This window comes from Ammodytes marinus (genome assembly GCF_949987685.1).
Source record: "Ammodytes marinus genome assembly, chromosome: 20".
In the NCBI taxonomy this organism is placed as follows: Eukaryota; Metazoa; Chordata; class Actinopteri; order Uranoscopiformes; family Ammodytidae; genus Ammodytes; species Ammodytes marinus.
Genome location: NC_137224.1, coordinates 7,776,733 through 7,791,983, shown reverse-complemented (window position 1 = coordinate 7,791,983; position 15,251 = coordinate 7,776,733). Strand labels below are relative to the sequence as shown.

The window sequence follows — 15,251 nt, the reverse complement described above, 5'->3', positions numbered from 1 at the left end:
ACTTCTCTTAAGCAGCTAATGAATGTACGGGCGTGATTTTTTTTAGAGCTTCAACAACGTTTCACAACTGTTTTCATTTCCAAAAACATCTATTTTCAGTGGGAATAATCTAAATTTGTCAAGGCATGTTTCTTTTGACCTGGTTTGTATATATAACTTGTTGAAATAGTGTGCATTCATCGTCCTTAAATCTCATAATCTCTTAAGAGCGGTGATATAGGCCTGCAACTCGTCTGAAGGGAAAAAAAAGGCCAACAACTATAAAGTTCAAAGATTAAAAGAGGGATACGTGATACGTCACAGTGCTGCTCAGGTTGTTTTATTAGCAGGTAATCTATAGACAGTATCGTGCGAACAGCAGTGGGACATAATGCCGAGAAACAACAAGAACAACAAGAACATGGGTTTGTCACTACAAGATTTGGATTCTTTCTGATCTCTGATTTAAAGGTCAAGCAGAGCAGACAGATCGAGAAATAAGCTGATGAGTTATTTTAATATCTGGTTTTACTTGATTAAGGTAGAGTTCCAGTTCTGCAGCTCTATCAGGTGTTACACCTGAACGTAGGTGATCTTGATCACAATAAAAGATCCAAACTCAATATAATGATGTGAAAAAATAACAAATGGGTCAGCTCTTCTCTGTACTGCAGTACACCATGCTGTTTGTTTAAAGCCTTTCTTTAGAATAATGTATCAGGCTAAGGACAAGAACCAAATGTCTGTGCCTGTCTAACGCCTACTTGTGTAAACTGTGCGTATCTTATCTTGAGATTAATAGAGAGATTTTCTTAGGTAAAGATGTATTATTGCAAATATCTTAGCTGTGCGCGTGCGCTATACAATTCTGCGTTTATATAAGAACATTGAAGATTGTCTTCCTTAACATCAAATGCAAGAGTCACAAACTGGACATTCACAATAAGAAATCCCTTTTTTCTTTTCAATGCTCTGGTAGAGGGGTCGTGATGTCGTGCCCACTGGCTCTTATTGGCTGAAGTGATTGCTGCCATGGTTGGAAATTAACATAAAAGAGGCTTGTGGCGAAGGGATCCAGTTGGGGGCAAGCTGGTGATGCGTCATAGCTCTTGGTGAAAAGAGGAGAGGAGGGGAAAAAAGGCACTAAAATAGCGCCGAAACCTGCGGGTTAATGTGCACCAATGGCCACGAAGTCACTGGTGGTCTCAGTGCGCAGCGCAAAAGTGCCACAGGTGAAAGGAGGTCTATGGACACAGAGACGGGAGCGTTTGAGCGTCTTACGTGTTGCAAATAAGTAACAAAATACGCTCGAAACTAACTTTGCCATGTAAGATAATAGTGGCCGAAAACCTCTGCACCTTGCAGGATTTCTACCAGTTTCCCACGTCACTTCTCGGGAGATCATGATACAACATCGGATGTGGCTGAGGCGCGGACAAGTTGAGGAAGCTGAGGAAAGCCATCTTCACCGATGAAGCAGCCAAGTTCCTCTTCGCCTCTCCCTTTACGCACAGGCGAGGTGAGGACGGATAGCCTCACGTCAATGTAGAGAGAAAACCCCCGTGAGTAAATCCCAGGTGCTGAAAAGACCGACAGCAGACGCGATCAAAGCACAACTACAACTCTTTTAATCGAAAATCTTTTTCTTAATAATTACAAGAAAACAAAACAAAACAAAATCACACCATGGATGGAGAAGGAGGATCGCCCGGCGGGCTGGTCAAATCAGCCGCCATCAAACTGAGCGAAAGAACCAAGAAGTTAGGAAACGCGATCAACGACCCTTGTCAGCAAAGACGGATCATATTAGTAATTGTTTGCGTGGCTCTCCTGCTGGACAATATGCTCTACATGGTTATCGTACCAATTATCCCAGACTACCTTGCCGAGCTAGAGCGTGAGCAGTCAGCGCACGTCCACCTAGTGATACACCCCAACAACTCTTCATTCAACAGCACAAGCCTAGACAAAAGCACCAAGAACAATTTAGATGTCCAGATAGGAGTACTTTTTGCATCCAAAGCCATCCTGCAGCTATTAGTTAACCCGCTGACGGGAACTTTCATAGACCGGGTCGGATATGACATTCCACTTTTTATTGGACTGACTATTATGTTCTTGTCCACCTGCATATTTGCTTTCGGGGAGAACTATGCGACGCTCTTTGCGGCCAGAAGTTTGCAGGGTCTCGGTTCTGCTTTCGCGGACACCGCTGGGATCGCGATGATAGCTGACAAATACACGGAGGAGGCAGAGAGAAGCAGGGCGCTGGGTATCGCCCTGGCGTTCATCTCTTTCGGGAGCCTGGTGGCGCCTCCTTTCGGGGGCGTCCTGTACGAGTTCGTGGGCAAGAAGGTGCCCTTCATCGTGCTCGCCTGCATTTGCCTGGTAGACGGCTTCCTGGTGCTGATAGTGATCAAGCCGTTCTCCAGCAGGACTAGAGAGAACATGCCGGTTGGCACCCCCATATACAGACTCATGATTGACCCGTACATAGCCGTGGTGGCCGGGGCGCTCACGGTGTGCAACATCCCCCTGGCCTTTCTAGAGCCCACCATAGCCAACTGGATGGAGACCACCATGCACTCCTCTCAGTGGGAGATGGGACTCACCTGGCTCCCAGCCTTCTTCCCTCACGTCCTCGGTGTTTACATAACGGTTAAATTGGCATCAAAGCATCCACATTTGCAGTGGTTTTACGGAGCTCTGGGTATGGTGATCATAGGGGCGAGCTCCTGCACAGTCCCCGCATGCAAAACTTTTGGGCAGCTAATCGCGCCTTTGTGCGGCATTTGTTTCGGCATTGCACTGGTAGACACTGCCCTGCTGCCCACACTTGCATTTTTAGTTGACGTGCGTCACGTTTCGGTGTATGGTAGTGTTTACGCTATAGCAGATATTTCCTATTCTGTCGCATACGCTATGGGTCCCATAGTAGCCGGCCAGATAGTGCACACTGCGGGGTTCGTCCAACTTAATCTGGGTATGGGCCTCGTCAATGTGCTTTACGCGCCAGCACTGCTTCTGCTGCGCAACGTGTGCCAAATGAAACCGTCCTACTCGGAGAGAGATAACCTGTTAGAGGAGGCTCCACAGGGGCTGTACGATACGATCAAGATGGAGGAGAGGAGAGCCAAAAAGAAGGGCTACAGTACTTCAGGGAATAGCTTGCCGGTAGATGAGAATGGGTTTGACCCCTTTAGAGCACAACGGTCAATGTCAGAAGAATCGTCCGGTCCGGAGTACACTTAGACCAGCCACAATCTGACCGCCACCCCGATAGCACATTCCCCCCTGGAGAGATTTGGAAATGAGGCAGGCTGTTTATAGTCGTGATTTAAAAAAAAACACTTTTAATGTGGAATATAAACACCCATTCACAAAAATCATGATTATGTGACACGTTTTCCAAAGTTTTCTTTTTCTTTATAATTTTTTGACTGTGATTTAATTGTGTCGAACAAGTCTATGTAGCGTTTGTCATGGACGTATAACTGGAGTTTTGTGAGAGATTTATCAACTACTGTTGAATGTGTGTATCACTGAGTATTGTAAAAAAGATATAAATAGATAAATGTGCGTACAAGATTATATGGGACCAACTATAAAGAGCACATTTTCCTCCTTACACAAAAATAGCCTATATTTTTAGTCTCTGAAAATACTTTTTTTACTTGCACATCAAAGGCCTGATTTTATTTTCTCCCCTTTCTCCCTTCAAATTTCAACTTTGAAGTGGGCCTGTTTGTAAAACATTTTTAATTCATTCAAATGTTGTTGTTTTTCGTTGTTTGAAATGACATGTATCATAATAAATGGATTTTGTACATATGTGGATATATGCACAATGTAAATTGTTAAATCATACGACCTCTACAAAGTGTATGCGTTTGTGTGCGTGCGCCTGAGTGTATGTATGAAACGTTTTGTCGAGACGTAGCTAATGAAGTCAGTCTTCTTAAGATGCACAAATATGTATTCATTTATCAATTGTCGTTTTAATAAATCTCTATTTGAATCTGTGACACAGTGGTGATTTCATTCTTATAAGATTCAAATGAATAAAAACAAAAGAAGTGATTCCCTAACTCATCTATTAAAATAGTGATAACAATCCATATTACCCTTCAAGATATATCAAAACATCATAGATGAAAAATACACATTTCATTTGGGATTCCATTATGTACGAAAAAGGGGGAAAACATATGAAAAATAATGACTAGAACAGTTCAATTTAGACCTTTGAAGTCACAGCTCTCACACAACCAACACGCCCAGAAAGACTGAGGAAGCGCACATTATTCACATTGGAAAAAAAATACAAATAAACTGATCCAGCTGCGCAAGTTACGAAAATTAGGCTGCAGCTTTTATGTGCAATTTTCTGCATCCCGTAGCCTACTCTCTAAAGACAGTCTTAAAAACTGCAGGAAACGTAAATCTGAACATCACCGTAAATGTCATCTCATGTCGTTCCGCTGGACCTATGAACGACACACCCCAAAAACCGACTCTCACTGCTTTTTTATAAATCAAAATTATTATCGGAAGTGGGCAAAGAAGGGGTGGGGTGGGGGCGGGGGGGGGGGGGGGGGAGACAAGCAAGCTGTTAGGTAATAAGTTCTGCGAATAGATTTCGATGGGAGGAGTTTTCTTGCCTCGGGGGAGTAGGTGGACGCAAACACCTTCAGCATCTTTTTCAAGGCGCGCCTTCACGTGAAGTCACAGCCTTATGGCGAGGCGAAGGGACGGCGGAGCAGCCCAGCGCCGGCACGGACGAGTTTTACACTAATATGGGATTTCACGGCGTGAACGGCGTGGGAGGCAATGTGAACTTCCACCACACACTTCTCTGACCTCTTCAGTGGTGCGCTAAACAGGTATGGAAACTTTTTTCCCCCCAAACTTTCATTATAGTTAATCATAATTTAGTTTCAGTTCTTTATAATATAAAAAGGATAATGCTGTGTTTATTAAAAGCGTATGATCCACTGTTTGAGCTTCGTTGACGCACAACGACAAAGAATACTCGACTTCAAACTACTTTGAGTCCACTTTGCATTGAAAATAAGATTTGAAAAGTTTTCCAGTCAATCCATATTTTACTCTTTTTCAATCAAACCAACTTGCATCAAAGGCTACAGAATTATCTACACTTTTATATATTGGCCTACATTATTGTATTAAAATGTCTTAAGATAGGGACATTCACTGACATACAGTATGTGATTTTTGCTCTCCACTTGTATTGCCTAAAAGCTTATTTTCAGCTTTTAGCTGAAAAATTAAAAATGAAACTTTTATGACTGAAATAGAGACAAAAGCCATTTTTCAGATGCACATCTCTATGCAGGGAGCAATGAGGCACAGCAGGAATTCAAGGGCATGCAGCAAATTGCATTAAGCTGCAACAGGATGAAAAATGGAAGCCTGCTGTCTCTCTTTCAGACTGCACCATGTAGCTCCATCGTGCAACAGGCATACATTCCTTTAACGTATTGTTTGTCTTTCTCAATTGTCTCAACATGCTTCGTGCTGGGAAGGCTGTGCTCAGACCGCGTCTACAGGGTTTCCATGTTATTTTCCCTCGACTAAATTGGACAGCAAAGATGCCAATCATGGAGAAAGAGACGAGCAGAGGCCACGACAGCCAAGTATGAAAACCTTTCATTGTTTTTCTCAAGTGAAACGTGTTTTTCTTTACACCAACGATCATTCCTTGACTTTTTAAAACTGAGCGCTGTCGCTGTCCAAGGTTCTGAAGTTGGCATAATTTGACCAGCTGAATTTCAGCACCACGGACCGCTGCACTTACGCCAATTGGCCGCTAGGGGCGAAAATGATAGAAGCCCTTCCATTTTCTAGGGATGCAAAGCCTTATTCCAGACACTTCCCCAGTAAATGTATTTTTTTGTAGGGGGTCATTCAATTAACACTGTGACAGTAATGGATGTTATTATAATGGATCAGTTCAGAATGTGTTGTATTTAGTTTGTTTAAAACGCTTCGATTAGACTTGGCCCCCCAGTTTGACACCTGGCTGAGGGAAATGGTGGGCATTCTACATGTGGAAAGGCTACGACATGAGCTGTAGGGGGGAAGGGGGAAGGGAGAGTCTTGTGTATGTATTGTATGTTTACTTATTCTGTTTTTTTGTCCCTATGTGTAAAACTATAAAACCACTCAAATAAAAGTAAAAAAAAAAAAAAACTCTTCTATTACTTAATAACATGTCTGCACTCTCCCCATTTCCAGGTATCCACAGCTAGACTACTTATTTACAATTCCAATGTTCTGGTCTGAATTAACATATTGGGTTATTAACAGTGCCATCATGCAAATGATCAAACATCACACAGAAAAGATAATCAATTAGCACAAGAGTGTTTTCTATAGTCCCACGGGGCTGTGGGACTAGAAAAACACTGGAAGCATTTAGGATAAATTATTAACTCAGGGGTTCAAATCCTAAAAGCATGAAGAAAACATGTGAGGGAATAAGACGGTTAAATAACGAACCCTCTGCGAATCGAGGGGGAAAAAAAGACATTGAAATGCCAGAACAGCTGCTGTCCTTTAATGACTCGTTATGAGTATTTTACACCAATCTGTTGTTTTTTTACGACATCAGGTATTGCCTAAGGTCCCCGTGCCGCCACTGAAACAAACCATGGACACGTACTTGAAGTGCGTCCAACACTTGGTGAAGGACGAGCAGTTTAAGAAAACTAAGGCCGTCGCCGAGAAGTTTGGGGCTCCGGGGGGCGTCGGAGAGGTTCTGCAGAAGAAGCTTCTAGAGAGGAGGGACAAGACAACCAACTGGGTAAACACTTAGATCTACAAGATAAAAAACAAAAACAGATCCGTTTTCTTTCCTTTTTTTCCCCCTGTATCAATAAAGATGTTTTGGTTTCAATAGCCTTCAAGAGCAGTTGGTTGTGTCTCCCCTTTATACCCTTTTCTAGTTTATCAAAACGTACATTTGGAAAACTGCAAAATCATTGTCCAGTGAACTTTTCTTTAGCTTAGAATGCTGTTTATATCACTCATTATGATTGTAATTGTTTATTGAATTGGACCTTTTACAGAACAGTATCCGTACTCACCATCAGCTTTGTTTTTCTTTTTTCATAATAATAATAATATAAGATATTGAACTCTGCATCTACTCCGTTTATGTCTAACAATGAAAAATTAATATTGCCTCATATTTCGTCTCCGAGATGAAAATAATATAAAACCCATACCTAAAAAATAAAAATACAAGTGAAACACCTGGTGACAAAGATTTATTTGAGCCTATACACACTTGTCCTTTGTTGCTTCAATCTCTCATGGTGCGTCTGCGTGATCGCTCGCTCCACAACTCATCCAGCCCAGTGAAATCTATCACGCTCTCACTCTCACACCCACTCTCTCCCACTCTTCTTTTTTCATCCGGCAGTGATGCACTGTGATGGTATTTTTCCTTTTATTTTTTTAACTTTCTCAACTCTGAAGGTAATAACTTGTGTCCAAAGCGCTTAACAAACCAACATTTCTCAATAAGCGTCCCTGTGTTTTTGTATTTAGGTCTGTGACTACTGGCTGGAGGACATGTACTTGAACAACAGGTTGGCCCTCCCGGTCAACTCCAGTCCCGTCATGGTGTTTCCTAAGCAGACATTCAGAGACCATAAAGATGCCATCAGGTTTGTGTTGGACTGCTACTATTCAAGGCGTTTGCATGTGCCGAGTGTTTGAGCTTTATCCAACCTCCTCTCTCATGATTCTTTTTTCAAGATTTGGTGAGTAATAAGATAGTTTTGTCCCAAACAAATGTATACTTCAACCTGTCTAGTTCCCTTTCACATAAGACACAGAAAACAAGCAAATCTTCACAACCATGACTAATTCTTTCAGAACCCTTGTTCTCCAATATCGCTGTTACTGTACACCTGCATTGAAAAACCAACAGCCTGAAGCGCTATGACACGTTCTACAACAACTTGGAAGTAGTTTCGGTACATGTAGGACATCTTATACTTAGGAAGAAGTACTTAAATTCCCATATCACATAATACTCCCATAATCCAAAGACCAAGTTTTTAAAGGCACTGACACTATCACTGACAATACACAGAACACAGTACACCACCAATTTGTGTAGCCACTGACAGGGTTTATGTTCTACCCACTAGGCAAAGACTCAGATTAAGATCCGGAGAAAATCACTGGTCAAACCTCTTCCCCATTATTAAACGAGCCGTGGCCCCCAGCAGACATCACACCAGAACCATCAAACCCTGTAACTCAGCATTAGCTTTTGTCATCTCGTGCTGCGCTAACTGAATATTTCCAGAGCAACCCCGGGAGCTGGTAATCTACTGACACAGACACTTATTAGATTGGGAGTGACAGAACCAAGCTCTCCACAGAGACTGCTAGTCAGGCCCCGTTCAGGGGTGTGGTGCGCTGTGCTGCTACCGCCTCCTTTCTATTGATCCGGCTATGCACGTAATAACACTGAGACAAATGACACACATCATGAGACCTGACAGGGCTCTGTGTTTTCCCTATTTGCCCACACCGCCCACTCACACACATAGACTGTCTCTCTCTTTCTCTCTCTCTCTCTCTCTCGCTTACGAACGCAGATAAACACACACAGCTCACCCACTGTATCCTACTAATTTACCACAATGTGATTACTGTAGGTCCTTTGGGAGATGAGAGTACATCTAATTATAATCACCGGCCGGTTCGGCCTGTGTGTTCTGTGTTTTTCGGCAAACTGAACCCTGGTCTTTTTCTAATTCCAAACTTCTCACTTTTTTCAGATTTGCCGCTCGTCTCATCAGAGGAGTGCTGGACTATAAGGCTCTCATTGATGCGTAAGTTTAAAATTGTAACAGATGACCTGTCACCCTGCAACCTTCTGAATCCAACTGCATGTCCTTTTAATTCATCTATGGTATGTCCGTAGAGTAAAGTCAAAGGTAATGTGTGTAAGGAGCGCTCATGGTGTAGTGGTCAGAGCGCCCGCCCATAGAGGCTCAGACCACGGGTTCGAATCCAGCCTGTGGTCGTTCTCTGCATGTCATCCCCCTCTCTGCTCTATTTCACTTGTGTCTCTCCTAACTGTCCAATAAAGCATAGAAATGTAAAAAAAAATAAAAAAGGTAATGTGTATTATTGTCTCTCAGGCGAGCGCTGCCAGTGGATTTTGCTCGAGGCCAGCTAGCCGGTACCCCTCTGTGCATGGAGCAGTACTACCGTATGTTCACCTCCTACCGCTACCCGGGGCTAAAGACTGATGCACTGAAGGTCCAGATGAAAGCAACCTCTTCAGCGCCGGAGCACATCCTCGTGGCATGCAAGAACCAGGTCAGGACGAAGGCCTCTGAGGAGACTTTTCACACTCCATCACACTATTAACTGGAGACAGCCTGTCCTGTCTATTTGAGAGAACATATGAGTCAACATAAGGATGTTTAAATATTACATTCAGTTGAACGATAGTTGCTGAAAGGTTAGAGTTGTTCTCCAAAACGCTCAGTACCTCATGTCCGAAATAAACCATGACCTTTTTTTTTGACACCAGAGATGTGGTGGATGTAACACTACATGCAGCAATACTGGCCTCTAGTGCAGATACACTATTCCTTCATCAGACTTCAGAGAAAGGGACTATTCTGAGCATCTTAACCGCAATAGACATGTTTGTATGTAATATGAAAAAGATAAAGGGGAATTAAAAAGTCAAACTCCAACCCACTGAACTTACATTTCCTGAATATAATTTTTCTGGAAACAAGCTCTAGGAACATTTGAGGGAGAGCACAGAGAGAACAGCCCATTTTTTCACAATTCCAAACCAGACTCTCCCAGCTGCCCTAAAGCAATTAGAATTTTAACTGGAAGACTTTCAAATTCATGAGAGTCGCTTTCCAAAAATGTGTATTTTGGAAGCTAATGTTGTTTTATAGTTTTTGGATCATATCAATTAAATATTTCTTCAGTTTACCATTCATGAAGTTTCAATACCTTGAACCTAATATTTGTTTTATCAGTGCAGCTATGGTCTGAACATAGATGTTTTACTTATTGACCAAATCAGACTATATCCAACTATACGCTTTGTTATTAGTTTTGCAAATCAAAGAATTTGGCAAGGAAATTGGTGACCATGTATTACGGGGTTTTACTCCAGGGTATAACAATGTTGTAGATGTCGAGAAGAGATTTGTGTACGTTTGTTTCATTAACCTGCCTTCTCCCACAATTACCGATACCAAGACAGCTTGTCTACAATCGGTATCCTGCGCCATTACCACCATATTATCTTTGTCTCCTGACTGGTAATCCTCAAAAGAGATTGCCATAAATGTATGAAACCCCCACCACCTCATGGATGGAGAAAGACATAGCAGGAGCTCTCACCTGGAGATGGGTCTTTTGGGAACCATCAATCTGTGGCACAGAATGGCCCGTCTCTATACAGGCAGTTAACTAAATTACCATTGATTAAATCTGCCACTTTGAGAGGTTCCTTGAGACGCATGTTTAACTGGTCACGATCACAGTAGAGAAGCCACATTAGTTATACTGTATATGCCCCCTGTCATTGCTACTAGTGTTCTATTTATCTCAGTCATTCAAATACTGTACCACAGTAACAATAAGCTCACATCTTCAACAGTATTCACTGTTAAAGTTGCATCAGGTGATACGGTCATGGGATAGTTAAGGAACACATGATTTCTGTAATCTGTTTTTCTCACTAGTTTTTCGTGTTGGATGTAGTCGCTAACAGCAAGCAGCTTAACGAGACGGAAATCTTTTCACAACTGGAGAAAATCATGAAAATGGCAGAAAACCCTAAAGAGAGAGATCCTCCTTTCGGTATCCTGACATCTGATGGGAGAACCGAATGGGCACAAGCCAGAGATGCACTAACAAAAGGTAAAAATGTGTCCCAGAAGTTTTATATATTATACATATTATGCTCATTCCCAGGTTCAAAATTGTAATTTGGGTTTCTATTATCTGGGGGTGTGGCTTACCTATTGGAGGTAGTGCCAAGTTATGTTGGTAATGAGGGGGAGTGGCCCCTCCCCTTATTTCCTCATATGGACATCTGATGGGTTTTTGAACACATGTTTTCAGAAAGGTTGAGTTGGAGGAAACTAGAAAGGGTTCTTATTTCTCATACTTTGTGAGTCTGTCAACACATCAGCGGGCCATATTAAAGTTGAAAAAAACATGAAAAAGTGCATTTTACATAGTAGGTGTCCTTTAAACAACTGTGCTACTACTTCCTGAGAAAAAAAGAAAAGAAACATGTCATCTCCTTCCTCTGTCTAGATCAAACCAACAGGGACTCTCTGGCCCTAATCGAGAGCTGTGTGTGCGTGGTGTGTCTGGATGAGCACAGTGGGCTGGAGCCGAGGGATACCACCAGAGCCGTGCTGATGCTGCACGGTGGTGGCCGTGAGAAGAACGGAGCAAACCGCTGGTATGACAAGTCAATGCAGGTAGGACTGCATTCAAGGCACTCCGATCCTCCATGGCTCTACAGTAGAGTTTCAACCCTTAACTAATCCCACATCTTCTCAGTTTGTTGTAGGAATGGACGGGATATGCGGAGTCGTGTGCGAGCATTCAGCGTTCGAGGGAATCGTTCTGGTGCAGTGCTCGGAATATGTGATGAAATACGTGTAAGATAGCCCATCGTACCAAGATATAACCATACATTGAATGCTGTCGTCTCGATGCATGCTGCTGAGTCAAACAGCACTGTTATTGTCCTGAACAGAACAGGGAGTCCCTCCAAGATGGCGAGAGCGTCCAGCGTCAGAGAGCTTCCCCCTCCAAGAAGGCTACTTTGGAAATGTAACCCAAACATCCAAGGACTTATAGCAGCATCAGGAGACAGGCTCCAGAGGCAAAACCAACACAAAAAAAAATTCTGCAAATAATAAGTATTTCTATGGACATCAGATCTCATATCATCTGTCTTCTCCTTCAGGCTGGTGGATAATCTTGACATGGATGTTTTCAAGTTCAAAGATTATGGCAAAGAATTCATCAAAAAACAGAAGATGAGTCCAGATGCGTTTATACAAGTTGCCTTACAACTTGCATTTTACAAGTAAGGTTCTTTCATGATCTAGAGTTTCACATTTTCAAAAAAGTACTCTCTTGGCCATTGTTTTGCCCTTTAAAATATGCTGATGTTGCCATGGCTATGTCTGTCATATTCCCAGATGCAATAGGAGGCTCGTGTCTACTTATGAAAGTGCGTCCATTCGCCGTTTCCAAGAAGGTCGGGTTGATAACATTCGCTCTGCCACCCCCGAGGCCCTGGCCTTTGTCACGGCCATGACAGATGAGAGGGCCACTTTCGCCGTGAGTCATTTTTCTCACTTTGACCCCCAATTACAGAGTAACTCCCACATTACTGTTCATCACGTCGGCTTAAATAAAACAGGTGCGACCGGCTGCCTCGGCATGCCAAACCCAGTGTCCCCATTCAAACAGATAATCTCCCTGCTGATTTAATGGATCTATGAAGAAAAAAAAATGTAATGAACAATGTGAAACATTTTCCGAGTCTCCTTTTTTTCTTCTAAAATGTTCTTTTCACTTCTCCAACAGGATTCAGAAAAAATTAAAAGACTGAGGAATGCAATTAATGCCCAAACAGATTATACAATTGCAGTAAGTATTGTAAACAATATGTAGTTTATACATTTATATATATCCCAGGTTATTCAGTGAACATGGTCTGCAATGCATGGTCCAGTAATGGGTCGGTAAATCCCTTCTGTAGTGCAAATACTTCATTGGCACTTAGACTTCTTATTTTTTTCCAAGGCTATAACAGGAATGGCAATAGACAATCATCTCCTTGGACTTCTAAAGATCGCAAAGGAGCTCAACATGGAGAAGCCAGAGATCTTCAGTGATGAGACATACTTGGCCAGTAACCAGTTCATCCTTTCTACCAGTCAGGTAACATTCGATCAAATTCTATACTAACTAATAAAGTTTTCGGGCTTGAAATCGATAAGTCCATGATTGACAACGGTCATCTTTCACCTTTTTGTTGCCTCAGCACAGATGCTGTGATGAAACGGGGATTATTCAACAGGGACAAAAAGAAAAGTTATGAATTGGCTTGAAAAAAAATGTATTTGGTGAGCAAATACTGGTGCTGGTGATATGTTATGTTACTTCCTTGTCTAACTGCAAATCTACCAAGTTTCTGGTATATAGTTTGAGGTGAGACAACAAAACTGAGGTCCAGTTTCCACTTGCACATATCCAAAAGTTTGACTGTATTCAGCACTAGGTCAATAAATGGCTAGGGAGAAGCCTTTCAAAAAGTGTCACAGAACTGTATTCATTCCAACTGGAACTGAGACTGCAAAAGTGCACTTTCAACACAAAAAAACTTAGTCTAATTAGTATTACACATTTAGTTTATGCTGTTGTTTCACTGAGGGCTTTGAGGTGTCTGTCTTTCTTTTTAATTGGAGACCCTGCCATACCTATATTCTACCCTTGGCAGATAATGTGGAATCTTTAGCATTGACATTTTAAGAAAAATAACTCTGCAAGCTCATTCCTAGAAAGATACCTCTAAGTATAGACACATTGTATTCTTGTGAATAAAACAGTATCAATTAAACCTATCTATGGACATTGCTGGAGGAAAGATACCACAGCCTTTTGCTAGTGGTGCACAAAGCATAAAGAAGTCAGTGTTTAACTTAAACAAAGTGAAAGTTTTTCTCTTTTTTTTAACCTCTGTAACAAAGACTATGTTTAGCTAAGTTATATGTGCATAATGTGGGATGTACAGTAAATTGATACTTAACGAAAACTCTTATTGGGAGTTATGTCCATGCAAACACACCTTTTGGACATTTTGGACAGTTGGTTAGACAGAATAAGCTATTTGAAGAGTCACCACAGGCTCTGGCAACTTGCAATGAGCACTTTCTGGCAGTTACTGAAAAGCTGATAAAGCAATAATAAAAATCCTTTGGTACAGCCATTGTCTGATTAACAGCTCATTATCTTTACTTGCTAAACTGGTGTAACCCTGTGTCCTCTTGTGTCCAGGTCCCTACCACAGTGGAGATGTTCTGTTGCTACGGCCCCGTGGTGCCCAACGGCTACGGCGCCTGTTACAACCCGCAGTCGGACCACATCCTCTTCTGTGTGTCCAGTTTCTGGGAGAACACAGAGACCAGCTCGGCTGTCTTCGTCAAAGTACTGAACGAGGGCCTGCTGGAAATCAGGGACCTGTGCAATAGAAGTGGCGCCGCAGCTACCAAACCGGCTGATAGCAGCCAGGGAGCCGGCCAGCCTCGTAAATCAGGGAAGTAAGCCATAGTGTGTGAGAGTGAGTGAGAGAGAGAGATAGCACGCCCACTCAGCTGCCCCACTCAACACTCTTAGACATTAGCTTTAGACTTAGTGTATCTTTGTGATCTGTGCAATAGTGTTCTTGAACAACAAAATGCAATGCCTTAATGTTAATATATGTAAATAGAAAAACATGTAAACAAATAATTGTAAACTTTTTTTGTGTAGAGATCAGAATGATTTTGGGGGCAACAATAACCCCACATAACCCAGTGGACTGAGACTAACTGGTCTGCTGCCTTTAGGAAACTGAAGCCATTGTAACATTGTAGCGCTGATGTGAGGGGCAGCTCCTCTATCAGAGAGTATATATCTTACACTCAGAGTAGATGCAGGTTTGTGTTAATATAAAAAAATACCTACAGTATATTTAAGTGACTTATATCAATCATTACATCCTGTAAATGTGATCGTGCCAACCTGTTTCACGTTGTGTGTGCCATGATGTATTAGGTTGACACCAAACTAGATCAGTTATACAAGATCCATTTAAACGTGCTTAAGTTATTTTCTTTACTGATTTTAGTGACACCGTAAGGTTGCCAAAGAGGTTGTGTGTATGTGAAGTCTGTCTGATACAGCACTTTAAGATATTATTATAAAGACATAATTGAATAACAGCAAACGTAAAGGACCGGGTATGAATAATGTGTGTAGAGGCAAAATCATATGTGGTATGGTTTCTGTGGCACATTTGAAATCATCTAGTTGTACTGTATGTATGCGTACTTGCCTACATTATAGCAATAGTTAATAGAAGAGGAGCCTCAGTCCAGCAGTGACTGCACGCTACCACTGTGTTCATGTGTATGTAAGTGCTTCTTATTTGCACTTAGAGGTAGAATGAGGGT

General features: G+C 42.0%; 2 protein-coding genes across 2 annotated transcripts; both read left to right on the top strand.

The window, feature by feature from the left end:
- Positions 1-1,665: 1,665 nt before the first annotated feature.
- On the top strand, positions 1,666-3,231 carry slc18a3b (solute carrier family 18 member 3b; the record flags this gene model as incomplete). The annotated part of the gene is made up of 1 exon (XM_080049388.1): positions 1,666-3,231. The coding sequence occupies one exon, from the start codon at positions 1,666-1,668 to the stop codon at positions 3,229-3,231; it is 1,566 nt and encodes a 521-aa protein (XP_079905514.1).
- Positions 3,232-5,591: 2,360 nt separating this feature from the next.
- chatb (choline O-acetyltransferase b) lies at positions 5,592-14,361 on the top strand (the record flags this gene model as incomplete). Its single annotated transcript, XM_080048734.1, has 14 exons — positions 5,592-5,636; positions 6,614-6,805; positions 7,555-7,673; positions 8,802-8,855; positions 9,168-9,348; positions 10,749-10,926; positions 11,329-11,498; positions 11,581-11,681; positions 11,780-11,908; positions 11,993-12,115; positions 12,231-12,372; positions 12,622-12,684; positions 12,841-12,978; positions 14,095-14,361. The coding sequence occupies 14 exons, from the start codon at positions 5,592-5,594 to the stop codon at positions 14,359-14,361; spliced, it is 1,902 nt and encodes a 633-aa protein (XP_079904860.1).
- Positions 14,362-15,251: the final 890 nt, after the last annotated feature.